This window comes from Acinonyx jubatus, chromosome E3 (assembly GCF_027475565.1).
Source record: "Acinonyx jubatus isolate Ajub_Pintada_27869175 chromosome E3, VMU_Ajub_asm_v1.0, whole genome shotgun sequence".
In the NCBI taxonomy this organism is placed as follows: Eukaryota; Metazoa; Chordata; class Mammalia; order Carnivora; family Felidae; genus Acinonyx; species Acinonyx jubatus.
Genome location: NC_069398.1, coordinates 32,538,690 through 32,564,894, shown reverse-complemented (window position 1 = coordinate 32,564,894; position 26,205 = coordinate 32,538,690). Strand labels below are relative to the sequence as shown.

Below are 26,205 nucleotides of genomic sequence, written 5' to 3'. Positions count from 1 at the left end.
GAGACCGTGACCTGAGCCCAAATCGAGAGTCAGATGTTCAGCCGACAGAACCACCAGGTGCCCCTGCTACAGCCTTTCCGTTAAAGGAACCTCTTCTCAGAGCAGGGAGTGAGGTGCTGGGCCCGATGGGGCCCAGAATCGCTCTGAGCACTGAAGCGGCCCTCCTGGGAGCATGGGGTCCCAGGCCGCCCACTGCTGCACAAACAGAATGGAAACGGCGGACAAGTCCGTCAGAGACCCCATCCCTAAAACACCTGGATGAACCACTGTTCGAGACACTTCTAGGACTCGGGGCTCTCCTGCCCCTGGACCCACAGAACACACCCCAAGGGCTCACGCCCCAGGAATCTGTCTGGATTGGGAAGCCAGAGGCCTGCCTCGCCTGCCGGGGGTCCTCCCTAGAGCCCAGCCTGTGGGGTCTCGTGGGACCCACCCCCACGGGATCTGGATGCTCCTGCGGCCTCACTGGCCTTCAGAGGAGAGGCAACCCAGACACCGTGAGGGTCCCCGGGTGCTCCCCGACCCACTGCAGCCTCCCAGGCCGAGAGGAACATGCAAGGCTGCCCACTGCTGCCCCTGAGACCCGCAGACCATCCACCACTCACAGCCACTCAAAGCCAGTAGGAACGAGGCCAAGAAACCAGTTCCAAACCCTTCCACCGTAGCTGGGCCTGGGCGCCACCCTGCAGGCTACGAGCCTGTCCTGGCCTGTTCCCGTGTGGGTGTGGGGGCTCTGGCAGGAGGAGGGATGATGGGAAGAGGAGGCCAGGACTCAGCGGCCACAGGGAGACACAGATGCCGCCACAGCCCCTCCCACATCACTGAAAAGCCAGCAGAAATGCTACAGGCTAAGCAGAGGCCCCCCTGAGCCTTTTAGGGGACGGGGCCCACGCCTCGACGCCCCCAAATCTGTAGGTGCTGAGGCAGAGCCGCAAGGGCTCCCCAAAGACTCCCCAAACATCCCCTCCCCTGTGGGGCCCACCTTCCGTGTGCCTGCGTGAGCGAGGCGTCCTGGGTAAGAGCTTCAGACAACAAAGACTGTTTGCGGAACGAAAAGGCGATTTTCCAGCGTTCAGGACGTGACATCTGTTTTCAGAATTCTTCCCACAGAAATTTCCCGCTGCAGGTCAGGAGGCCGAGACGCGGCTCTAACCTTGCCTTTGCCCTCTGGTGATGTTATTTTTTCCTCAGCGCTCTCCAGCGCCTGCACCGCACAGGATGCTGTTTGTGGGACGTTCAGATCCTGCCGTGGCTCCCCCGGCCCCGAGCGGTCCCAGGGGCGGGTGGAGGCGGGACCCCGGCCATCCCCGTCCTTGCTCTCCCAGCATCGACTGGGCTACAGGACACCCAGGCCCGGGACCAAAAATAACTTCCTCTGAGAGCAGAGGCGGCAGCTGAGGAAGCAGAGCCCCCGTCAACCCCAAATGGCTTTTTTCATGAAAATCAGCCCGATGCGGGGTCCCTGGCCTGGGGAGGCAGGCCCGGTGGGGCCCAAAGACCACAGCGTCTGAGATTAGGCCAGATGAGAAGGGGCGTGAGCAGGACCCGCCCACGAACGTTGTGCCAGAGAACCGTGGAGGGGGCAGCTCTCCTGGCTGACTGCTGGAGCCAGAGCAGGAAGGGCGCCCCGGCTGCACCCCGACCGCCTAACCTCTCGTACAGAAGGACCACAGGTGCTTACAGACCAGCCGGAGGCCCAGGTGCTCACTGGCCGGGGCCATGTCCAGAAGAGAGGCCCCTCTGCTCGGAAAAGCTGGGGCCCCCAAGGACGACAAGCAGGCTCTGGAGAGAGAGGGGCCTGGGTCCCGGGAGCACTGAGCTCAGGACGGCCCAGGCCACTGGAGCAGAGCGACTGCCCTGGCTTTGGAGACACACAGAGGTGGCTGTTCACCTGACGCTTGGGGGAAAAGCCGGGTCAGCAGCTGCCACAGGTTTGTGCACAGAGAGCAGCCCACCCTGGGAGGTCAAGGTGCACATCTGGTGCAACGTCCGCCCAAGGGCAACGAGGGTTGCAGGCCACAGGCCAGCGGGCCCGAATGCCCACTGGGACGCAGAAGGATCCGGTGCTTCCCTCTGCATACCCACGGAAGCCCAAGAACGTTCCCAATGTCCCCTACACTGTGAAGCGGAGGACCAGAAAACACTAAGAAACCACATCTAACAAGAAGACACGTAGACACACCCGCTGGCTCGGCCTCCCCTCGGCCCCCACCTGCCAGCCCGGCCTCCTCACCTGGCTCGCGAGGCCAGACACCAGCCTGGCACGAGGTGGGAGAGCCTGTGCCACACAGACCGCGGCCTCTCACCGTCACCGCCAGGAGCCCCTCCTAGCAGGGGCACGGCAGGACCCCGTGCCACCTGACCGGGGTTCGGGGCCGTCTCACCGGGAACCCGCGGCCACCTCCTTGGAGACACAGCCGAGCACATGGACACCGTGCAGGGCCTGGCAGACCGACCCCACGGGGGAGCCTTGGCCAGGCCCCGGCCCGCCTGCCTGCCTGGCTTCCTTCCCAGCTCTGGGTGCAGCCTCCAGAGGCCGGCTGCCAACCACGCCTACCCGGGATCCCCTGCAGCTTCTGCTGCCGAAGCCCCACGACAGGGATACGGGGAAGGGAGCGGCTCCGTTTCCGCCACAGAGGAGCGAGCAAGTGTGGGGCGAAACCAGGCTCCCCCACTTGAGGCTGCGGTCCAGCCCCTGGGACGGCCCTGCGACTCGTTCCACCACCCGCTATGCAGACACACAGCCGCTGAAATCCCACCCGGCCTTGGGGCCCGGCCCGTGCCACCTTCTTCATGAAGCCCGCCAGGACTGCCTCCCTCAGTCTCTGTTTTCAGCACGTCAGGCTGTGGCTCACACAACCTAACGCGGGCTCCCCGGGCAGGTGAGGCCCCAAAGCCAGCAAGTCACGGTCACAGTCGCGGCCCCCAACGGCAGTATGTCTGCTCTCTGAAACAGGTGCACCCGCAACGGATGGCCCAGGGCCGACGCACCATCCTCTTCCCGCAGGGGCACACGGGAGGCCTGTGTCCACCGCCCCCCAGGCAGCACGCTGTGCGTGAAAGGACGACGCGAAGAGCCGGGTTGGCCCGACCGCCAGCGTCACCCCCTCGCGTGGGGAGCCCTGACACGAGGCCACCTCTGTTCTAGCGGCTGGACGGCAAGGCGACGGGGCGCGCGCCCCGCTCCCCGGCGGTACCTGTGACATCCAGCTCCTCCTCCCAGGTCTGCATGTAGAGCGGGCACTTCTGCTGGATGAAGTACAGAAGCTCGACCGAGTTAGACATCCAGAAGAGGATGTGCTGCAGGTCTGGAACCAGGCCACCCATGGTAAAGCCGGCCAGAGAGATGGGCTCCTGGCTGCCAAGACACAAGACGAACGGTTACTCGTGGCCGCCACCCAGGGAGGCCGAACGCGCTACACTCTGCACGGAAGGGGGTTCTGCTCAGCGGGACGCCACCCCAACCAGCCGTGACCCGTCGGCCTCCCGGCGTCACGCTGGGAAATGAGGTACAAATATAAGCCGTTCGACCCGTGACAGCCAGAGGCCCGTCTACAAACCTCCGACCTCGCAGGAAGGACACCAGCACCCACGGCCAGTGCCAGTGACTCTCGTCAACAAACTGTTTTCACATCTTTGGTTTCCGGAGGAGATAATGAAGGAACTCAGTAGTGGGGGGGGGGGGGGGGGGCGTGCAAGCGCATGTGCTCGGAGAGATGGGGCGCACGGCTGTCAGGACGAGCAGCACGAGTGTGTCGTTCGTGTACGAGAGACGGGAGTTTTCGCGTGTTAAGTTCACGTGACGAACTGAACGAACGGTAACGCCTCTAGTCCAGGAGGCGCACGGGCGAGACTAGCTGGGAACTACCTTGTTAAAAGCCCGACGATGCCTGAAGTCCGTGCATCCAAAAGCAGCCATCAGAGCGTGTCATTTGAAGATTGAGAGGGAATGGTTAGAAAAAGGACTCCACGATGGCCGCGGCTCCTGGAGCCGCCACACGCTCGTCGCATGGCCTCTTCCGCCAGGGCCAAGCATGTGTCCCTGCGGCGGTCCAAACAGAAGCCGCCAGGCGCCAGGCACGGGGCGAGAAGCTCCTCGTCCCTCTGCTCCCCTTACGAGCCTGGGGACGGCCAGCCTGGGGTGGAGGTGGCCCCAGAGGTGCTCCTCTCCGAGGCTGGCACCTAGAGGCTCCTCCAGGCCACTCGCCCCCGGGGTCCGGTGGGCTCCCGCCAAGTACAGATCCCTAGGATGCAGGACCTCGTGTCTGGGGGCACTGGCTGGGACAGGAAGCTCCCCAGCACCGGCCCCACTCAACCACCGGTTGAGGAGTCTGAGGGGTGGACGGGGCGAGGCTGTGCCGAGCTCGGGAAATTTTCCGTTTCAGAGGTCGACGGCCATCCTCCTGGGCACAGTCCCTCGTGTCGTCCCACCCGCTGTGCGGAAGCGGTTCCGCAGGTTGTCCTGTGACGGCCTGTGAGGACACCCCCGAGGCGCCCGCAGCCAGGATGTCGCGCTGGTGCCGCCACCACACCCACTGGACTGTTCTGACGGGTGAGCAGAGATCCGTTCGCCGGCAAATCGCCCCGCCCAGCTGTGACTCGGGCTTGGGTAGGGGTGACACGGGGCAGGCTGACCCGCAGTCCCAGGGGCACGGCCGGAGCAGCTGCGCGCGTTCGTGAGGGTGGCGTCCGGGGTCCGGCCAACGAGGCTCACGGGCAAAGCCACGGGGGCCCTACGGGTGGCGGGCTGACGAGGCTGCGTCGTCCCCTGGGGCAGCCACCACGGGCCCAGACAGAGGGGCCTCGGGCTCCCTGTCGCACTTCCTCTCGTGCCTGCGGTTTTGGTTTTGTTGTTCTGACACAACTCCGCTTGTGCCCCCGACAGTGCGACCTCTCTTCCGTCTCCTCGTTTTCATTGCTGGGGGCTGTGGCCGCCGCGGCTCCTGCACAGCTCCTCGCGCTGTTCCTCCGCGTCTGTGCTCCGCACGCTCCTGCTCCCTATGCTCCCCATGCTCTTCCTCCACATTTGTGCTCCGCGCCCATTTGCATAGGCAGGCAGGCGCGTAGCCGCAAAGAGTTTGGGGTTGTTAGAAAAGGATTAACCTGGGGCTTCAGAGCCTGATTCCATTTTGTTTTCCACGTTCACTGCCCCTCTCGATGTCACCTTCTCAGAACTCTAAAGGACGGACGAGCTCTACCGAAAAATAAACCACCAGGTATTGGCAGCTGGAGTTTCGGTGTCGAACCCCGGCGAGGTGGCCCCGAAGGCACGGCACCTGCCAGCCGCAGGCCACACGCGTGGTGCACAAACACCGGGCAACGGGTCCGGCCTATCCCTTGAGGTGAGCACCGAGTGGGAGCGATTTCACGGATAGGACTCCAAAGACACAGGCACCGAAAGCAAAAATAGACAAGTGGGCCTACGTCCAACTGAAAAGCTTCTGCACAGCAGAGAAAACCTCCAACAGGGTGAAAAAGCAACCTACAGTGTGGGAGAGAGATTTGTAAACCATCCATCTGCTAAGTGGTTAATTTCCAAAACACATAAGGAAACCCTGTAACTCGAAAGTAAAAAAACTCACGACCCGATTCAAGAAAAGGTTTAAGACTCGAACAGACAGGTCTCCAAAAAAGACATCCAGGTGGCCGACAGGCTCGTGAAAAGGCGCTCACCATCGCTCACCACCCGCTAAACGCAAACCAAAACCACGATGAGCTGTCACCTCACCCCCGTTGGAATGGCCATGGTCAGAAGGACAAGAGGTGACAAGCGTCAGTGAGGGTGTGGAGCAGGTGGAACCCTCCTGCGTTGTCGGCGGGAGTGCAGACCAGGAACGGCGCGGCCGCTGTGGAGAACAGTGTGGAGGCTCCTCAACATCGGCCTGAGGACCCGGCAATTCCGCTCCTGCCTACTTCCCCGCAAGAACTGAAATCAGCATCTCCAAGAGGTATTCGCACCACTGCTCAGCGCAGCACCAGGCGCGAGAAGGACGACACAGAGCCACACGCAGTGTCCACCGAGGGAGGGAGGGGTAAAGAAAATCTGGTACGGGACACAATGAAATGGTATTCAGCTTTTAAAAAATAAAGGAGGGGCGCCCGGGTGGCGCAGTCGGTTGGGCGTCCGACTTCGGCTCAGGTCATGATCTCGCGGTCTGTGAGTTCGAGCCCCGCGTCGGGCTCTGTGCTGACAGCTCAGAGCCTGGAGCCTGTTTCGGATTCTGTGTCTCCCTCTCTCTGACCCTCCCCCGTTCATGCTGTCTCTCTCTGCCTCAAAAATAAATAAACGTTAAAAAAAAAATTATTGAAAAATAAAGGAAATCCTGCAATAACGCGACAGCACGGATGAACCTTGAAGACATTATGCTAAGCAAAATAAGCCAATCACGGAAGGAAAAATACTGCATGATGTCGCTCAGGTGACATTTCTCAACAGTCCAACTCATGGACTCAGAGGGCAGAATGGCGGCTGCCAGGGGCTGGGGCGGGGACGGAGAAACCAGAAACGACTAACCGACACCTCAAAACGCTAAGGGGTACTACGCTCATGTCAAGTGTTTTTACCACAATAAAAATAAACCAAACCGGATCAAATCAATCACTGCTCTGATACAATTTTTTTTAAAGTAGGCTCCACGCCCAACATGGGGCTTGAATTCACAACCTTGGGATCAAGAGTCACATGCTCCACCTAACGGAGCCAGCCAGGCGCCCACGATCTAATTTTTTTTAATCCATATGGGAAGCATATCGAAGGGAAATTATTACTTGGCAACAAAATCGAAAGCGTTTTTGTCAATACAAATTTAAGAAATTCAAATATTGTTCTGAATAATTAACGAATCAAAGAGAAAATTAAAACAGAAATTATGCAAGAATAGGAAACGATAAAGACCTTCACGGAATAGAAATCGAAGAAAACCTAAGGAGAAACGACAAAATTGGCCCTTTTAAACACACGACAACAGACGAATCCCTGGGAAGATAATTCAAAGGGAGGGAAGAGGAAGGAGATACAACCAATGTAAATGCTGGGATAGTACTACAAATACACGAGACGTGAAAACTCCAAAGAGAACAGAACGAACACCTTTATTCCAATAACTTTGAAAACGAAAGTAAAAATTACCGAAATCAGCATAAGCAGAACCAGAAAACTAGATACGCCAATAATCACCGAAGAAATGGGTTCAGCAAAACCGGGCCGTCCAGACACTTTTACAGGGAAGTACTTCGTACTTGGAGCAAACCTGTGAGAGCTGAGTCCACACCTCAGACAAACCAATGCAGGGAACTGAAAACACACAGGGTGGCCCGGTTCAGTCTCTGCGAACCCTGTTATTGCAGACAAAGGCCACGAATAAAAAATCACAGATTAATGTGACCTGTGAATTCAGATGGGAAAACCCTCATTAAAACATCAACCAACTGAACCTCGCCCTCCTAAAAAGTCAGCCATCACAAAGGCTTTACTCCCAGGGATTCAGTCGTGGTCCAGAAAACTTGGTAACGCAGCACCCACATTCGTGCATTCCCAGAAAAAAAGGCGTGATCACAGGGGCAGCAAAAGCGTGTAGTCAAAGTCCACAGTCGTTCGAAATTTAAACAGAACCACCCCGCACCAAGCTCTGACACCCGTGAGGCAAAATGTTAATGTGAAATTCAGGTATGGATTCTTGGGTGGTTAATAGTCTGTGCTTTTCTATATTTTGGAGGTGATTCCTAATTTTAATTCTTTTTAATGTTTATTTTTGACAGAGAAACAGAGCATGACTAGGGAAGCAGCAGAGAGAGAGACACACACACACACACACACACACAGAACCCGAAGCAGGTTTCAGCCTCCAAGCTGTCAGCACAAGAGCCCGATGTGGGGCCTGAACTCACGGACCACGAGATCATGACCTGAGCCGAAGTTGGACGCTCAACCAACTGAGCCACCCAGGTGCCCCGATTCGTAATTTTTTAAAAAGGAGGGAGAAGGAGCAATCCCTGACGATGGACACAGGCATTTTTAGGCCCTAACAACACAAGTTCTGGAACCCAAAATGGGCATGAGCTGCTGCAGGGAAGGCCTTGGTTCCCCCGTGAGCAGGGTGCCACAGCACAGGCACCGATGTGGGAGGCGGCACTGAGGAGGGAAGGGGCAGCACGAGCCCCTGAAACCTCAGCTCCATCACCTCCACACCCCACCTCTGCCCCGGAAGCCCGGCTGTCCCGGAGCAAAGCAAGGGGCTGGGGGTGAGGCCGCCACACCTGTCACCGGGCCCCCAAGGCCAGCCCCTCACATGGGAAACCTACGCGATACAGGCCGCCCAGTGCACTAGGCCTGTGCCGTTCCCTCCGGCGCGGGTGAGCCAGCCGCCACCCTCTGATGCCGGACTCCCCCGTGGGGCCCGGGCCATGCTGAGCGCTGCCCCGGTGAGCTGGGCGGCAGGGCCGGGCCTCCCCGTGCCGCCTCACGCCTCAGAGGCACATCGCTCATCAGCAAACACTTCCGCAGAAGTCGCTCCAGCTTCCCGATATCAACGGGAGCCAGAGAGCGCACGCCGACGAGTGCCAGGAACCCTGTGCTCAACTTCCAGCTCGGGTGGGACCGCTGGGCCACTCCAGACCTATGCTGCTCCTGACCCAGGCTTGCATCCCTCCCTTCGAAAGGGGGGCGGTGACGATTGCTCCTTTCCCTTCCGGGGACCACGGAGGACGCCTGAGCAGACATGTACCGCCAACGGCATGCTTCACAAATGGTCTTTATAGCAGAGGCATCAACGGGAGTGAACCAACGTGTGACTTAAGGTCCCGTGTGCCCTTCCCTGACGACGGGCAGTGACCAGCCCCCTCAACGTGGCTCTCCTTTGGGGTGTTACCACATGTGTCCGTTCCTTGGCCAGACGGCTTCACTGTGGACTTTACGTGCGGGTGCCCTGTCTGCTCCACACGGTTTTCAGATTCTGACACACGGACGGAGCACATGGTGCGTTCACTCTCACCGTCGCCAAGCGTCCGCCGTACAAATACACGGCCCTCTGCCGACCTGGTCACTTACAAACAAGGCCTTGAGAGCACACCTCCTGCCCTCCGTGGGAAGCCTTCTCCGTGGTGCCCGCTCGGGAGACCCAATATGCTGTATTGGGTCGCAGCATATACACGTCTTCGCTGTTAATGCCAAACAGCTTCCCAAGTCCCAGCAGTGCTGTGAGCATAAACAGCGCTCTCTGGGAAAACAGACGTGGGAGAACAGAGACGTGCCGCCTTCTCTCAAAATCAGGGTTGCACAACTTCCTGAGGCGGCAGGTTCGCTTTGGCACAGTCGTCGGGGAAGTGAGGGCACGACAAGGCTGCCGAGGGGACCTTGCCCCCTCGGTCTTACAGGTGCTCTCGAGAAACTCCCCGAATACAGTGCTTCCTGGGGTGGTGAGCGCAGACATGGAAACAGCCACTCTGAGGCAGAAGGACAGGTGGACAGCAGCACGCAGCTGACCCCGGAGACGTCAGGGGCCCCCCAGGCTCCACAGGGAGGTGCAAGTCTGCTGGGGAACTAGCTCCCTAAGGGACAGGTGCAACGGCTGGGCCATACTTACAGGTGCGCCTGCTTCTCCGCCAGTTCTTTGGTTTTCTCCTACAATCAGAGACAAAAAAATCAAGCATGAGAAAAGACAGGACGGCACAGGACGTGCTCGGCGAGAACGCCGCTAAACGCCCAGCACACCGTCCGCGTAAAAACACGGCACTACTGTGCGGACTGTTTACTCGAAGCCGTGCCGGAAAGGCCGGTTTTCCATCGGATGTGACATCTCTTCGTTCCATTGCCAAATATGACCTGCGTGCTTCCCGCAACAGAGATCATTTACAAGCATCTAGCTGACTTAACACGCGGCCCTTTCAGAAACAGTAAAGCAGCTCAGGCATCTCACAGACGCCAGAATGAAGATTCTGGGCGCACTGGTACCGTCCAGCTTAACACATACGCTTTTCGACGTCGGCCACGGGTTAGCCAACATTCTCCATCGCTTTTAACCGACAAGTTACTCTTGCTTTAGTAGCAAGCTGCCATCTGACAGAGCGGAGGTCCACGTGTTCCAAGACGTGCTCACCACCTCTAGTGGCGGAGGACAGACGGCTCTTGCTGCCCGACAGACAAATGAACAACGAAAACGTACGGGGCTCTGGCCAGACCACGGCTGAGGTGCGTGGACAGACGGGGGAAGCAGGCAGGGCGTAGCCCAGATTCTGACTCCTTCGTGAGCCCCAGACCCCGGGTAAGGTAGTTCACCTCCACGAGCCTCGGCTTCCACGCCCGTACGGTGGGGGACAAGGCTAACCCCAGGAGCACCTCCGACAGCCACGGGTGGCACTCGGGCTCAGGCTGGCAGACGGCTCTCCGCCCGCCTCTATGCTCCATCACAAGCCAAGTTACACCCTCCTTGCCTCGGTTTCCTCAGCGGGGCGTGGGATACGGCTCCCGCGTCGTAGCGTCTGACTTACTAGTGTCTGGCCCAGAGCAGGCTTAGGACAGGACAGCGAGCTGTGTAGAAACTCACAACCCGTGACCTCAGACCCCCCGGTCACCACAGGCCCTAGTGTGCTCAGGCTGATGTACCTCGTGGACTTCACCTGGCCCGCACAGACCGCACTTGACCGTGCACTTGACCGCACGGAGAGAAGCGACCACACCAGGGCCATACCAACATCAATCCACGTAGGAACCGTCACAGGTGGCCTCGGATAGCCACAATGCACGTGGATTACTTGTACAAACCTTGGGAGGTGACAGCCCATGTTGGCTTTTGCTTTTAAAAGGTTTCAATTATTTTAAACGTGCATTTTAATCTGAAAAATCTATCCGGTTTCTGCAGAGCCAGAGTGAGCTGGGCCAAGATATACGGGTGTCTCTTTGGGAGACCGTGTGTTACTACCTGTCAGGCTTTGGGTCCTGGAGGGGCAGGAAGAGGCGAGGGGCCCTGAGTTCTGGACCCAGGCCGCCCGCAGCAGCGCTTGCCCTGGCCCTGCAGGGACGCCTGGCAGTGCCCGGAGCCGCCTCTGTGAGGGCAGGGGAGCCACTGGCAGGCGGCGGGCAGAGCCCAGGGATGTGAACCAGCCTCCGACAGGGCACAGGCTGGCCCCACACCTCTGTGGGTGGTCTCGAGACCCTAAGGGAGTCAAGCTCTTCGGTGTACAAGAGTCGACCCGCCCCGGGCCCCCAGCCCTGAGCTGACAAGGGCTCCGTAGCCGAGTGCTGGCCAAGGCCCGAACTGCCCCAGGCAGACAGCACAGGGCACTCAGGCCTAATGGGTATCCAGGGCTCAGGGGCACATCACGGCTGGGCTGGGCCTGGGGGACGGACGTGGGACTGGAGCGCACAATGCCGTGGCCGGCCCCCAGCCCCCCCCCCCCCCCCCCCGCCGAGGACGAAATGCCACGGTGGGGATGCTCCAGGCTCCCTAGGTGTGGACAGGCAGTAAAGCTGGCCTTCGGTCAGAGGAGGGACTCGTGACATCCCCCAGGCACCCACAGCCCACACCCAGCTCTGCCCCCAGCCAACGCTGCCCCCCCCCCCCCCCCGGACCACAGCAAACGGCAGCCCCATGACTGACCCAGACTGTCTCTCGGATTGCCTTGGCCATCTTGAGCAGGAGCGGCCCAAATGAGCCGGGCTCCAGGCGGGTGGCCGAGTGCTGGACGCAGAGGCAGAGGAGGAAGGCGGGGGCCAGCTTGTGGCCGTCACCACCAGGCTCGACCAGCGTCATGATCCTCTGCAGCAGCGCGTCCTCCACCTCGGGCTCGAACTCCAGGTGCAGCGGCCTCGGCCGGGGGAAGGCGGCACGCGTGGAGCCGGAGTGGGGGGTGCCCCGGGCCCGGAGCGCGGCCCCGCACATCCTGCAGCTTCGCGGCCCAGCCCGCAGCCGGGCCAGGGCCTGGTCGGGCAGGGGCTGGGCTTGCGCCGGGTCCTTGAACAGCAGCAGGTAGTAGAGGCCGAGGGAGAGCAGGTCCCCGTGGCGCAGCACCACGGCCCGGCCCCCCACCTCCGAGAAGTTGACAGACACGGGCGCCCCAGGGACGGGCTCCAGGACCAGCCTGTTCCCTGGTCTCTCTGGGCCCGGAGGCCGGTGCCTGCGGATGGTGCAGTGCAAGGGCAGGATGTCCGGGGCCGAGAGGCTGACGCTGGGCTTGCTGGAAGGGGTCCTCTGGCCCACCGTGTGCTGCTCCCGGTTGAGCAGGTACACGAGGCTGTCCTGAAACGCAAACGCAAGACTTCAAGGGCCGGACACACCTCAGGCAAACCCCTCAGGGGGAAGAAACGAAAAGGTGGCCCGGCTCCAGGTGGCCGGCTCACCATCCTGGGCCCCCCTGCCCTGGAGCCCTTCCTAACCTGCTGCCTGCCACCCACCCGCCCCCCGCTGGGCACCCACGGTCCCCGCGGGAGGAGGGCTTCCCGGAGCAGCCTCCAGAGCACACCGGACACCCTGGGGAGGACTCCAGCTGTGAGACACCAGAGGCCCGACAGGGCCAAGCTGGGCACTGACACTGGCTTATAGGCACAGCCACGTGCCGCCAGGCCCCGGCGTGACCTGTGCCGAGCCGTGTGCCAGCACCCTCCTCTGTGGCCCCGGCTTCGCGAGGGCCGACTTCTCACAAGACGGAACAGGGACAGGACTGTAGCCTCTCCTGGAACCTGATGCGATGCTACCGTAAGAAAAGCTCCCTAAGAGAAGACGCAGGAGTCTGTGTCTCCTAGAGCAACGTGCCCTACAGGAGTGCAGAATGGAGGACACCAACCTCAAGGAGGGGCCGGCGCCTGAAGGCACTCGCGACATCCGGCCCCTGCTGGTATGTGCCACGATGGGCCCCCGACGCTGGCCCGCGTGTGCGTGGGGCCCACCAGGCGTGCCCCCAACTTACCTTCCCCTCGTTCACAAGCTGAAAATCACAGCCGGGACGGAGACTTAACGTACAGCATGCACAAAAGCACAACCGCGAAGTACACGGGTGCTAAGAAAACCCTCGCCTCTAAAGCTTCACCGCCACCCTCTCCCCACCTGTTTCTCGAGGAAACTCTTCCCTGACCTCTAGGCGCAGAGTCAGCAGAGGACTCCTTCCTCTGAGATGCCGCCCTCGTGCTCGAGCACACGTCCCGGGAAAGCCTCGCCCGGACTCTCGTCAATTCCTATTGCTCGCCCAGCGCGAGGCCCGGTTTGGCATCGCTAAGACCTGAGCGCCGCCAGCCCCACCACTGCATGGCGGGCACCGGGATGGAGCCGGGAGGGAGCTGGGCAAATCGGCACGAGCCAGAGAGCAGGAAGGGAGAGCCTACGGTGCAGAGCTGGACGAGGAACCTCGGAGGGCCACACCCCTCCGGCCGAGGGCTCCCACAGAAGTGGTGGGACATGCGGGCCGGGGACGGGTGGCTCATCTCCCTGCCTCCTCGGGGAAAGCTTCTCGCGGTACAGTCGAAGCTGTACGACACAACAGCTCTTGGCCAAGCAGCCACTGTCGTCTGGACAGGTAGGCAGACCCGTGTCGGGGACCCCAAAGGCATGGCAGGGCACAGCCCGAGACACACACGGAAGGGGGCAGACAAGCAGTACCGAGAGGCCCGGCACCGGGTGAGCCCTCTCCCCCGCTGCTTCCTCCTGGAGCCCGGACATAGAATGCTCTGGAAACACAGCACAGAGGAAGCCTCCACTTCCCCCAGAATCCAGGACGGCCCTGCGTGGTGGTCCCCACCACCCCGTTTCTCCTGCCTCATCACGCGAGCACCAGTAGCGGCAGGAGCTCCCAGCTGACGCAGCTAACGGGCGAGAAGGCCGTCCGCCGCGACAACGCCCAGCGGGCGCTCGGCCAGCTCAGGGCGGCAGGGCTGCGGGGGGGCGGCTCACATGCTGCTGGCTGTAGCCCTGCAGAAGCAGCAGGTGGGGCGACTCGTACAGGGAGTAGCGCATGGCGTCCGGGCCACGGTCCTCGGCGCCCTGGGCGGTGGCCGAGCTCAGGCTGGTCTCGCTGACGGTGCGGCGCAGCCGGGATGTGGGGGGGCTCTGGGCGGCGCCCGAAGCCAGGGCCGGGGTCCCCTTGGCGCGGCTCCGCTGCAGCCTCCGGGCTTGGGCGTTTATCCCTGAAACGGAAGCAACACGGTTAGGTAAACAGAGCCTCCGGGGCCTTCTGAAATGAGACCTCCTGGGTCCCCTTCTAACGCTGGTCAGTCGCTGTTTTGTCAACTGCTATAGAGGAGACCACGAGACTCGTGAGGCCGGGGCACCTCCGAGGTTCCCGAGAGGAGACGGGCCAGCCGTCCATGTCCAGAGACGCCCATGGGAACCCAGTGACCCACCTGGACCAGCCACCCGGCAGCCCTCCCCTCAGGACGCCAAACCCACTGCCACCTTCACTTCCCCTGGGCCACGGAGGGGCTTGTCCCTAAAGCCCTGCCAGGCCACCCGTGTGTGTGTGTGTGTGTGTGTGTGTGCGCGTGTGTGTGTGTACACCCAAGCTCCTGCGGGTGCGTGTGTATGGGGGGAATGCCTCTGTGTGTGTATGTGTGCGTGGGGGGAGGGCGCGTGCGTGGGGGGAGGGCGCGTGCGTGGGGGGAGGGCCTTAGGGGGGATGGCTTGTGCGTGTGTGTGCGGGGGGGGGGGTGAGGGCGCGTGTGCAGGGGGAGGGCGTGTGTGCAGGGGGGAGGGTGCGTGCGCGTGTGTGCGGGGAGGGCGCGTGCATGTGTGCAGGGCGGGGAGGGCGCGTGCGTGTGTGCGGGGGGGGAGGGCGCGTGTGTGTGTGCGGGGGGGGGAGGGCGCGTGCGTGTGTGCGGAGGGGGGAGGGAGCGTGCGTGTGTGCGGAGGGGGGAGGGAGCGTGCGTGTGTGCGGAGGGGGGGAGGGCGCTGGGGGTGGTTGCGTGCGCGGGGGCTGCCTACGTGCGCGAGGGGACGGTGCATGTGCACCGGAGTGTGTGCCGTGATTATGTGAGACAAGAAATATTCACAGCCTCCCTCCCCCCCCCCGCCCAGTTTACAAGGAGGAAGCAGTCCGTGTGCCCTCCACCCCCAGTCCCCTGAGCTGGCTGGTCTCTGTGTAGAGAAGCATGGCTGCTCCTCTCCGAGGCTACCCCCGCCCCCGACACGGCCAGGTCCGAAAGCACACACATGCACACAAACACGCGTGCAAACACACGCACGTGCCCACACACTCACTCGTGCACCTGCGCCCCCTCCGCCACCACAGACTCTTCTACACACAGGAGGCACTCCGCCACGAACGCTGCTGGAAAGCTGAGAAGCCAACTGGAGCCCAGGAGGCCAGTGAGCAGAGCTGACCCCGGCGCTTTCTTTCTGAGCCCTCTCCCGACTCCCCCCCCCCCCCCCCCCCCCCCCCCCCCCCCCCCCCCGCCCCACAGCCCACCCGCCCCCACTTGGAGCCTGCCTTCCTACAACCGTTCCAGGCACACCAGACGGAGCAGCCCGAGGAAGTGAGGCAGGCCGGCTGGAGCGAGGGTGCCGCCTTACCCGAGAGCGGCCCTTCCAGGACGAAGCCTGCTTCTCTGCAGCCCGCAAGAGGCCGGGTCTGCGGGAGGCCAGGCTAGGCTGGCGGTGCAGCCGGAGCCGCAGTGCGAGGCTGTCTGCCCGGCGCCCGCTGCTCCTCCGTGCCTGCTGCAGAGCCAGCGACTGGCAGGCAAGACCGGTCGGGCAGAGGGGGAGGTGGGGCGGGGGAGCGGGGGAGCAGCGGGGCGGGGGGCAGGCGGGGATGGGGAGAGCAGGCCGGAGGAGACAGGGAGGGCAGAGGGGGAGGGGGGCAAGGGGGAACAGGCGGGGGGGAGGGGGGGGAGGCGGGGGGGGGGAGGGGCAGAAGGACCTGGGGGGCCAGGAGGGGCAGGGAGCACAGGGGCGGGGGGCTGGTGGGCACCGGTGGAAGCCAGCTCCTCCCCCCACCTGCCCTGCCGCCCCTGCTACTCTTAGCACCACAGACCCCAGGGCTTGTGGCAGCACTCGCACAACCACGGGCCACACTCGGAAGGAGAAACGTTTCAAAACCAATCCAAAATGATGTAGCCGCCAAGCTTTTCCTTCATCCAGGATGGAGCCATAGCACAAGACTCGCCTCACGACACCCCAGGGCCGGCTTCTCTGGCCTCGCTGCAGAGTAGCGGTTCCTGCTACGGTGCAAGTGAGCTCAGTGGGGCCAGAGGTTCTGGCCTGATTCCAGAGGTCTGAGGGACACCCAGGAGTCTGTACTTCGTAAAAGCGCCCACAAGGTTCTGGACCACTGCTGCCAAGGCACTCCCCCTCCACTGTCCGCCTGCACACAGACCCTCCTGGGGAGTTCCAAATACTGCAGCGTGGTCTGGCCTCTGGGTCTCCTCACTGGGTCCGGGGGCTGCCACAGGAGTGTTGAAGGGTGGGGGCTGAGGAACGCTGGCTCGGAGTCTGTCGGGGTGAAACGCCCATGGCCAGGAGGACCCTCGCACCTGCACGGACACGACCCCGACACGACCCCACACACACCGCGCTCACAGCACGACCAGGAGAACCCTCGCACGTGCATGGACATCTGTGCAAGGACGGCCACTGGACAGGCCACACGACCTCCGTGGGAGCTATGTGTTCACAGGATGAAGGTGCCATGGAGGAAAAGTGGGAGCCAAGTATGCACCCGAGGTGGGTGGAAAAAGCAGACTGGAGTTTAACACTTAAGGTATGAGGCCATTTCTTTACACACTTAAAAAGCACATAAAACATCATTGAAGGGACACCTGGGCAGCTAGGTCCATTGAGCGTCCAACTTCAGTTTAGGTCACGATGTCTCAGTTCCTAAGATTGAGCCCCACAACCAGCTCTACGAGAACAGACTGGAGCCTGCTTGGGATTCTCCCTCTTCCTCTCTCTGCTCCCCGCTTGCTCTGTCTCAAAATAAACTTTAGAAAAAAATGGGGGGTGGGGGCGCCTGGGTGGCTCAGTCACTTAAGCATCTGACTTCGGCTCAGGTCATGATGTCACGATTTCGGAGTTCAAGCCCTGCGTCGGGCTCTGTGCTGACAGCTCAGAGCCTGGAACCTACTTCGGATTCTGTGCCTCCCTCTCTCTCTGCCCCTTCCCGACTCCTGCTGTGTCTCTCTCTCTCAAAAATAAATAAACATTTAAAAAAAATTTTTTTAAAGAAAAGACCCACAGTCAAGTCGAGAAATGGCTGTCATAGGTGGGGACGGAATGAGCCTGGGGATATATATAATACAAAGAACATAATGGCTCAGAGTATATTTTTATATATAACTTTGTATATATGCCGTGTCTTTTATATAAGAAAACACCAAGTCAACACGAATAAATTGTACGTCAATTCTGGGCATCAGTTACATCATTCTTTATACTTTTAAAATCATAAACGCCTCATAAACGCCTTGCAGGCACCCCCCCCCCCCCGCCAGACACGTGACCACGGCCCCCCTGTGGCCCTAGGTTCAGTTCCGGGCTTGGCCCCATCCTCACGAGGCCGCTAGAGGTGAAGCCCAGCACCGACCCCAGCGAGAGGCTCCGAGGAGGCCTGTGGCTCCCAGAGTGCTCACAAGGACAGTCACCTTCCCCTGCTGCCAGCTGATTTTAGTTCAGCTTTGCCATCATCAGATCCAGGCATCTGAGCACCGTGCAAAACCAGGACAGATCTGCCCAACTTGGAAAGAAGGCCCTCACTTCTGGGTGGAGGGTGACAGGTGGCACACAGCTGGGCAGAGTCCTTGCAAACGTACCCCAGAAACCTTCAAAGGCATGCGTGGCGTGGATCTGGCCTGCACAGCGTGGGCGTTTGCAGGGTGCTCAGGGGCCCGGGCCAGGTGTGATGTGGCCGAGAAGCAGAGAGGAAGGAGCCTGCAGTGCAGAGGCCGGCCAGGTCTGCAGCCTGATGGGGGGTGGGGGTGGGGGTGGGGGATGGCTGGGGTCTCTGCCACCAGCAAGGCCAACCCAGCAGCCCCGCCACCCCCAGGCAGGGATTTCACTCAGCAGAGGAGATCTAATGAAACAGATGGGCAATGGGGTGCACGCCCGTCACAGCACGGTACTCTAGGTGGAAGCTATTCATCCCACAAGAGTGCCAGGCCTTGCCCACGGGTGAAGGAGATGCCCTCCAAGGCTGGCGGGCCAGAATAGACCCCGTCTGCCACCACACTCCCCCCGCAATGGGCTGGGTGTGCCGATCCACACGTGTTCCTGCTACAGTGCAAGTGAGCTCAGTGGGGCCAGAGGTTCTGGCCTGATTCCAGAGGTCTGAGGGACACCCAGGAGTCTATACTTTGTAAAAGCGCCCAGAAGGTTCTGGACCACTGCTGCCAAGGCACTCCCCCTCCACCATCCCCAGACAAAGCCCCTGGTGCAGAAATGCGCCGAGCACTTGCTAAACTTACTTGAGTACCTACCCATTTAACTTGAGTTTTGGATTTCTAATTCTTTTCTCTAGGTGTTTGTCAGCTCCCAGAAAGGTGGCAGATATGGGGCTCCCCGTTCCACCTTTACATAGCTGCTCTGGTGAAAAAGCAGAAACACAGCCCAAGAGAAGTGGAAGCAGGGGCCTGGGTTACCTGCCTGTGGAGGCCTCCTGTACCTCTGCCGGACACACGCAGGACCACCTTGCCCCGCCCCCCTCCCCAGGACACAGGCGGGAACCATGGTGCCTCCCAACACTTGTTAATGCACACAGGCACCAGACTCAGAAGCCAAGCGATTACTTTCCTCATTTTAAGAGGATAATTCAACGCGAGGACATTCTGAAACGACAGGAATCACAAGTCAATCGCGGGCCCTGATGGGACACACAGAGTCCACTGTGCATCTCCTGAACCCTTCGCTCTGACCGGGGAACTGGGAAGGGGCTCCTAACCTGCAGGAGGGATAGGGACAGTGAGAGAAGGTAGAGATCGGCCACAATGGACGCGGTTACAGAAAGGAGCTCCGCGCATCCCTTTCCTGGCCGTTGGCCCTAGCTAGCTCCCTCACCTGCCCAGAACTAAACCCACAAGCAGGTGGCTCTGCAGTACAGGAATCCGTGGTTTCCTTATCCCCTGGATCAGATGTTCCTGGGTGAGGCAGCCATCTGGGCAGGGGAAGAAGGGGTATGGGGTACACCCTGGGCCACAAACCCTTTTAAATGCAGCCCCTCTTCCCTCCACGTCGGGTTGGTGCAGGTGTCCCCTCTGCTGGTGGAGAGGACAGGACTCTGTGCATACCAGGGGTGGCAAAATTAATTTTGAAAACAGTTGGTAGCTGTCACCGGAGCTCCGGTCACGGGCTGGATGCTGGCTCCAGGACAGCACTGGAAAGAAAAACACAGCTCTTTCCTGAACGTCACTAAGTTTAGGACAATAAATTTAACCTGGAGCTTTTTACCTCGGAATCCTGTTTGCTCTTCCCTCCGGGACTCAGAGTTTGAAACAATACGTACAACTTGGAAAATCTGTGTTGCCTACACCCACCGCGCGTGTGCAGGGCTGATGGTCTCTCAGATGTGGTTTTGATTGATGACTAAAGACTGACGGGCCAACGGAATGGTCCTGCGTAAGGTAATTTTATTAGAATTGGGGGAATTTGGGGCGCCTGGGTGGCGCAGTCGGTTAAGCGTCCGACTTCAGCCAGGTCACGATCTCGCGGTCCGTGAGTTCGAGCCCCGCGTCAGGCTCTGGGCTGATGGCTCGGAGCCTGGAGCCTGTTTCCGATTCTGTGTCTCCCTCTCTCTCTGCCCCTCCCCCGTTCATGCTCTGTCTCTCTCTGTCCCAAAAATAAATAAAAAACGTTGAAAAAAAAAAAGAATTGGGGGAATTTTACTACTTTTAAGTGATCTCTAGTAAGTTGGACATACACTGCTGAATACACTCTCCAGTACTTGCTGCAAAATGCAGAGGGACACCTGCCTCGAGCAAGTCCATTTTAACTGCAACACCCTTTTCTACTTTAGCAAAGACACAGAATGGAGTGCTCTGAGTTACCAAGCAATCCTTGAAGTTAACGTGAACTTTTTTGTATTCGAAATGCACAAAAAAGAACTACTTACAGATAATTTGGTGAGCACCTGTCTACTGCCTGGCCAGTCTTACTCTGGGCATTTTGCATTTAATTCCACTTCATCAAACCCTATAAAGGGACTGCGGGTGGATGGGAATATGTTAGCCTAGCTTTACAGGACCAGTCTGACTACTGGCAAAGAAAATTCTAAACCAAATCTATATGGAGCACCACCCCCTTGGGAATAAGACAGGGATGCTTGCTATGACCACCTCCATTCAACGTTGGACTGGGGGTCCTGGCCACTACAATTAAGGCAAGAAAAACAAATGAAAGTCTAAGAATTGAAAAGAAAGAAATAAGATTATAATTATTTTGCAGACAATTTCACTGTGTTTATAGAGATCTCAAAAGAGGGGCACCTGGATGGCTCACTCGGTTAAGTGTCCGACTTTGGCTCAGGTCATGATCTCGCGGTTCGTGAGTTCAAGCCCTGCACTGGGCTCTGTGCTATCAGCTCAGAGCCTGGAGCCTGCTTCAGATTCTGTATCTCCCTCTCTCTCTGCCCCTTCCCAACTCGTACTCTGTGTGGGTCGATCTCTCTCTCTCAAAACTAAATAAACATTAAATAAATAAAAGAGGGGCGCCTGGGTGGCGCAGTCGGTTAAGTGTCCGACTTCAGCCAGGTCACGATCTCGCGGTCCGTGAGTTCGAGCCCCGCGTCGGGCTCTGGGCTGATGGCTCGGAGCCTGGAGCCTGTTTCCGATTCTGTGTCTCTCTCTCTCTCTCTGCCCCTCCCCCGTTCATGCTCTGTCTCTCTCTGTCCCAAAATAAATTTAAAAAAAAAAAAAAAAACGTTGAAAAAAAAAAAAATAAATAAATAAATAAATAAATAAATAAAAGACACTGCAAAACAATCTATGGACAAGCAATCAGAACTAACAAGTGAATTTAGCAAGGTGACTAGACATGGTGAGTGTGCACATGCACCATTTTCGTGTGGGAGAAACAGTGAGAAAAGGGTATGTCAAAATAATGGTGCCATTTATAATCGTGTCAAGAAACACAAACAACTAAGGAACAAGTCTACCCAAGATGTGCAGGACCCCAACACTGATAACTACAAAACGCCATGGACAGAAATTAAAGACCCAATGAATAGAAGGATACACCAGGTTGATGGATTGTAAAGGTATCCGTCCTCTCTAAACTGATGTATAAACTCAATGCGATCCCACATTGGAAGGGTCTCAGCAGATGTGTGTGTACAAATTGATAAGTGTATATGGCAATGCAAAGGGTATAAGGTAACCTCGAAGATCAATTGTGATGCTGGAAGACTCGGACTATCAGATAACAGCCTATTCTAAGCTACAGTAACTGAGAGAATGTGGTGGTGCTATAAGGACAGGAGACCATTGGAACAGAAACGAGAGTCCTGGAACCGAATCTCACATACGCAGAAAGGATGGTCTTCTCAGTAAATGATACCGGGTCAAATGCATCTCCATATGGGAAAAAAAAAAAAAACCATGACCCCTACCTCACACCATTCACAAAAATTAACTCCAGATGGACTATAGATCTAGCCATGGAGACAAAACGATGAAGAATTTAAAAGAAAACACAGGAACAGATCTTCACGGCCTCAGGCACACAGAGATTTCTCACATGGGTGGAAGGCGCTGCTCACAAAGGGAAGACCTCCCACAGATGCTTCTGGGTGTGCTGCACACTGACAAGCTCACCTCTTCAAGTGTGATACTTGCACTGGTCAGAGAACAAGGAAGTATCTAGAGGGACCCTAAAATAATTTGATTCTTGCATACACATGGTCAACCTAAAAATCAGGTCTAAAATTTAACTGTGTGGTTTGCTGAATAACAGTGAAAACTGAATTCACAGCCTCAGCAAGTTCCCCAGGTGAAAGTTTGGGAAAAACTTGCCCTGATGGGGAAAGAGCAGGACCCTAAACCCTGGAACAGTGACATCACAATGGGCTCCGACAAAGCGGTGCCACTTGAACCCCTGATCCAAGCTGAGCCTTACTTGCCAAGAGGAGCAGCCTGTCCTGCTGTGTCTGAAGGGACTCGCTTTCCCCGGCTCTACGAACCTACGAGCTTCACCTGGGGGCCTCTTTCCCTGAACCCCTACCCTGGTGACCCCTCAGTGCACTACTGAGCCCACGGGTGCCAAATCTGAGTGGCAACCAGAGCAAGAGTAAGATGGGCAGCAAGTCTGGGCTGCAGGCATGCTGCTCCAGCCCCGGGGAGCCGATACCCCCGGAGAGCTGCGCCAACAGGCCCGGGGCCAGCCTCAGCGGTTTGGAGCGCACCTTCCCCTTTCCTTTAGAAACATCTCCTGACCCGTTACTGGGCCCGGTGGGAACTGGAGGTGACATCACAGGACGGCGCAGCCTGAGTTCCCGTCACCAACTGGTGTGGTTTCTGCTCCCCGACTGGCCCAGTCATCGTATTAAGAACTTCTCTTCAAAACGTGTGAAGGCCAACCGCAACGTAGGAGGGGATATTTGTGGTACAGCCCTCAGGAAAAGGACCCATCCCCAAAATCACCAGGAACGGGGCAGACGACCCAGCAGAGAAGCACGCGAGAGCTTTGAACAGATGCCGCAAAGAACATCCGAAATGGTGTTTAAACATACGAGAACGTGATTCGCCTCACTCATCATCAGATACGCAAACTAAAACCACAAAGTAATAACTGCTACACAACCGTCAGAAGAGCCACAGTGAAAAGACAGGCAGCACCAAGTGTGAGAGCGAAAACGGAAGTCACAACTCTTACACACTGGTGGTGGGCGTGTCAACAGACACACGCACTTAGGGAAGAAACGGTTAGCGGGATCTCCTACACAAGCACATACGCACACTCACTGGCCCATCGACTGTACCCCCCAGTTGTGCGCTTGACAGAAATGCACGCGTCACCACAAGACAGACCCAAGTACGTTCACGGCAGCGTGATTCCTACTGAGCCCCAACTGGAACCCACCCAAGTGTCCGTCAAAAACTGAATGGGGACACAAGTTGGAGTCTATTCATGTGAATACACAATAGCATACAGCAATGATCATGAACTCTTCCATAACCAACAAGATCAGGGAATCTTTCAAAGGTGATATTAAGGCCAAGCACAAAAACGTAGATATCACAGGATTCCATTTGTAGGAAATACAAAAAGAAGAAAAACCCAACTTTGGTGTTAGGAGTCAAGACAGTTGGGTCAGTGCCTCACGGTCGGGAGGGACCAGGAGGGAGCCCTGCTAGAGTCCCAGGAGCGCCCCGTCTCCTGACCTGGGTGCCTGCTGCACGGTCCACTCACTTTTTGAAGATTCACTGAGCTGCACACTTACAATCTGTGCACTTTTCTGTCTGTGTGCTCTATTTCAATGACAAGTGTCCTTCCAAGAAAAGGAGCCCAGATGTTGAGGTTATCATACACAAAATATACAACCACGCCTGCCCTGTGTAAAAAAGTAAAACACACCTTGAAATATGTGGAGAGAACAGTAAAGTATAAACAGTGACGCCAGATTTCAAAAAGAACAAACTTCAAGTTCTAGAAATGAAAAATTCAGTAACAGAAACTATCGCTTCCATGTAATGTATCAGACACACAAAACATATCAGAAAGAACTGATGAACTCAAAGACCAGTCGGAAAAAATTACCCAGGAAGTGGTGCAAAGAGACAAGAAAGAGAAAATATGGGCTAAGAGACAGATTGAGAAGGTCTGACGGGTTTAAAGACAGCTCCAGGAAGAGAGGTGTAAGAATGGCGCAAAGGCAACATCTGACAAGAAAAGAGCTGAGAATTTTCTAGGACTGACTGAAGAATCCAGTTCACAGATTCGTGACATCCAATAAAAGAATGAAGAAAGACATCACAAGAAAACACATGAAAGTCTCCAACAAGACACAGGCGAACCAAATCCAGCAAGATAGGAAAAGGATGATACACCAAGAGCACGTGGGATTTATCCCAGGAACACAAGGTTGATTTCACCTACATAAATCAATCACTGTAATACAGCTAATCAGTAGAATAAGACACCAAACCACACGAGCATCTCAGCGGACACAATAGAGAGCTCAGGACGTGTGCGAGAGCTGACGAAGGGTCTCAAGGAATCCTTTTCCCAAAGACCAACGATACTCCAAACAGGTGAAATGAAACCGTCGTGTAGGAGCAAACACGCGGGTGTTATCACTCAGAGAAAAAGGGACAAGATGAGCATTAGGAAATCAGGACGGTGGTGGCTTGCGGGGAGGGGGTGGGGGGGCTGGGGCAGAGCGACCTGGGGCAGGCGACCGTCCGTGTCCACCCAAGAAAAGCAAGCGGGAAGCATAGCTCAGCGGGCCGTGCTCGCTTCGCGATCTCCCTCCCACTGACCCTACAGCAGTCGCGCTCCACGCCCTTTCCCGCACGCGGCCCCTTTCACAGCGGCAGCTCCACGCACCCGGCCGCGGCCTCACGACCACACCGCCTTGCGTTTCTAGGGCGCAGGGGACGCGGCTTGGCCGGCAGAGGGGCCAGCCGGAGACACTGGGGACACCAGGAACCAGGAACACGGCACGGAGACCACGCATGGTAACCATCTACACCAGCGGTTCTGAAAGCCGGGCGCTACCGGGGCAAGTGGAGTCTTGCTGGCTCCTTCCTGGTCACTCGAAGGGTGTCCGAGGCGGGCAAGCGCCACCCGCACCCACCGCCGGCCCTGCAGCCTCCACTTGCCCCTGCGTCGTGCCCACAGCACACCCCTTAGCTCCGCCCAAGGAGCTGCCAACGCTTCCTTCCTGAAAGCAACCTGGGGATTCGGTTCCCAGGCAAAATGCAAATGTCCCGAGCTCCCCAGCTTTCTCCCCACGTACCCAGGAAAACTTCAAAGGGAACAACGTCCCCCGGGGGGCTCTGTCCAGAGCAGCCTATTCCTTAAGCTGGGTCGCGGGTACACAAATAGTTCACGGTATTATTCTGTATCTGCTTTTCGTGGGCTTCAAGTATTTCACGATCAAGAGGAAATCAGAGACAGGTACAGAATGAGAAATCTAAACATTCATAAACATCCTAAAACCCGTTCGACCTCACAAATACTACAGGAAACAACCTACAGGAGGGAGAGACGACGTCCCTCTTTCAAGTCAGTATTTCAAATGATGGAATCAGGTGATGGCTAAGATACGGAAATGGACATCCTGCTGGTGGGACGGAAAGTGGCACCAATCTGCCCCCAGTTTTAAAAACAGCTATCGAGGGGCGTCTGGGTGGCTCAGTCAGTTAAGCGTCCAACTTCGGCTCAGGTCATGATCTCACGGTTTGTGAGTTGGAGCCCCGCATCAGGCTCTGTGCTGACAGCTCAGAGCCTGGAGCCTGCTTCAGTTTCTGTGTCTCGCTCTCTTGGTCCTTCCCCTGCTTGCTTGCTGTCTCTCTCTCTCTCTCTCTCTCAAAAATAAATAAAACCCTTAAAAAAATATTTTTAAGAAAAAAATAAAAATAAAAAAAGCTATCGAGATAGGCCATCTACACCAGTATTGGATAAAGATATAGCAGTATCTAAAACGTCCCCATTCTTCCAGAAAGGAACGCTACTGTAAAGTTGCTGTCCTACAGAAATAATCAAAAAAGGAATCAAACATTTAGGTACAAGGATGTTTATTTACATAAGCATTATTTATACACCAAAAAATGGGAAATATTCTTAAAATCCAATAGGGAAATGATCAAATGGCATTAAAAATTACGTTCATAGGGGAGCCTGGGTGGCTCAGATGGTTAAGTGTCGGACTCCTGGTTTTGGCTCAGGTCATGATCTCCTGGTTCGTGGATTCGAACCCCGAGACGGGCTCTGCACTGACAGTGTGGAGCCTGCTTGGGATTCTCTCTCCCTCTCCCTCTGTCCCTCCCCCACTCACGTGTGTGTGCTCCCTCTTTCAAAATAAATAAACATTAAAAGAAATTATGTTTATAGGGGCATCTGGGTGGCTTAGTCGGTTAAGCGTCCGACTCTTGGTTTCAGCTCAGGTCATGATCTCAAAGTTCATGAGTTCAAGTCCTGCATCAAGCTTTGTATGGACGGTGCAGAGCCTGCTTGGGATTCATTCTCTCTCTCTCTCTCTCTCTCTCTCTCTCTCTCTCTCTCTCTGTCTCCCCTCCGTTCTCCCTTTCTGCCCCTCCCCCACTCGCACTCTAATAAACCTTAAAAAAAGAAAAAATTATAT

At 57.5% G+C, this 26,205-nt stretch overlaps 1 protein-coding gene across 6 annotated transcripts in view; it reads right to left on the bottom strand.

Annotated features, from left to right (window-relative positions):
* The window catches only part of RADIL (Rap associating with DIL domain), a 94,250-nt gene that overhangs the window by 10,544 nt on the left and 57,501 nt on the right, over positions 1–26,205 (bottom strand). For all 6 annotated transcript variants that reach the window (XM_027042321.2, XM_027042324.2, XM_027042325.2 and 3 more), the window contains 4 exons: positions 13,878–14,110; positions 11,595–12,233; positions 9,582–9,619; positions 3,198–3,358 (listed from right to left, as the gene is read on the bottom strand). In XM_027042321.2, the coding sequence (XP_026898122.2) occupies positions 3,198–3,358; positions 9,582–9,619; positions 11,595–12,233; positions 13,878–14,110 (1,071 nt within the window). The remainder of the gene's footprint in view (positions 1–3,197; positions 3,359–9,581; positions 9,620–11,594; positions 12,234–13,877; positions 14,111–26,205) is intronic.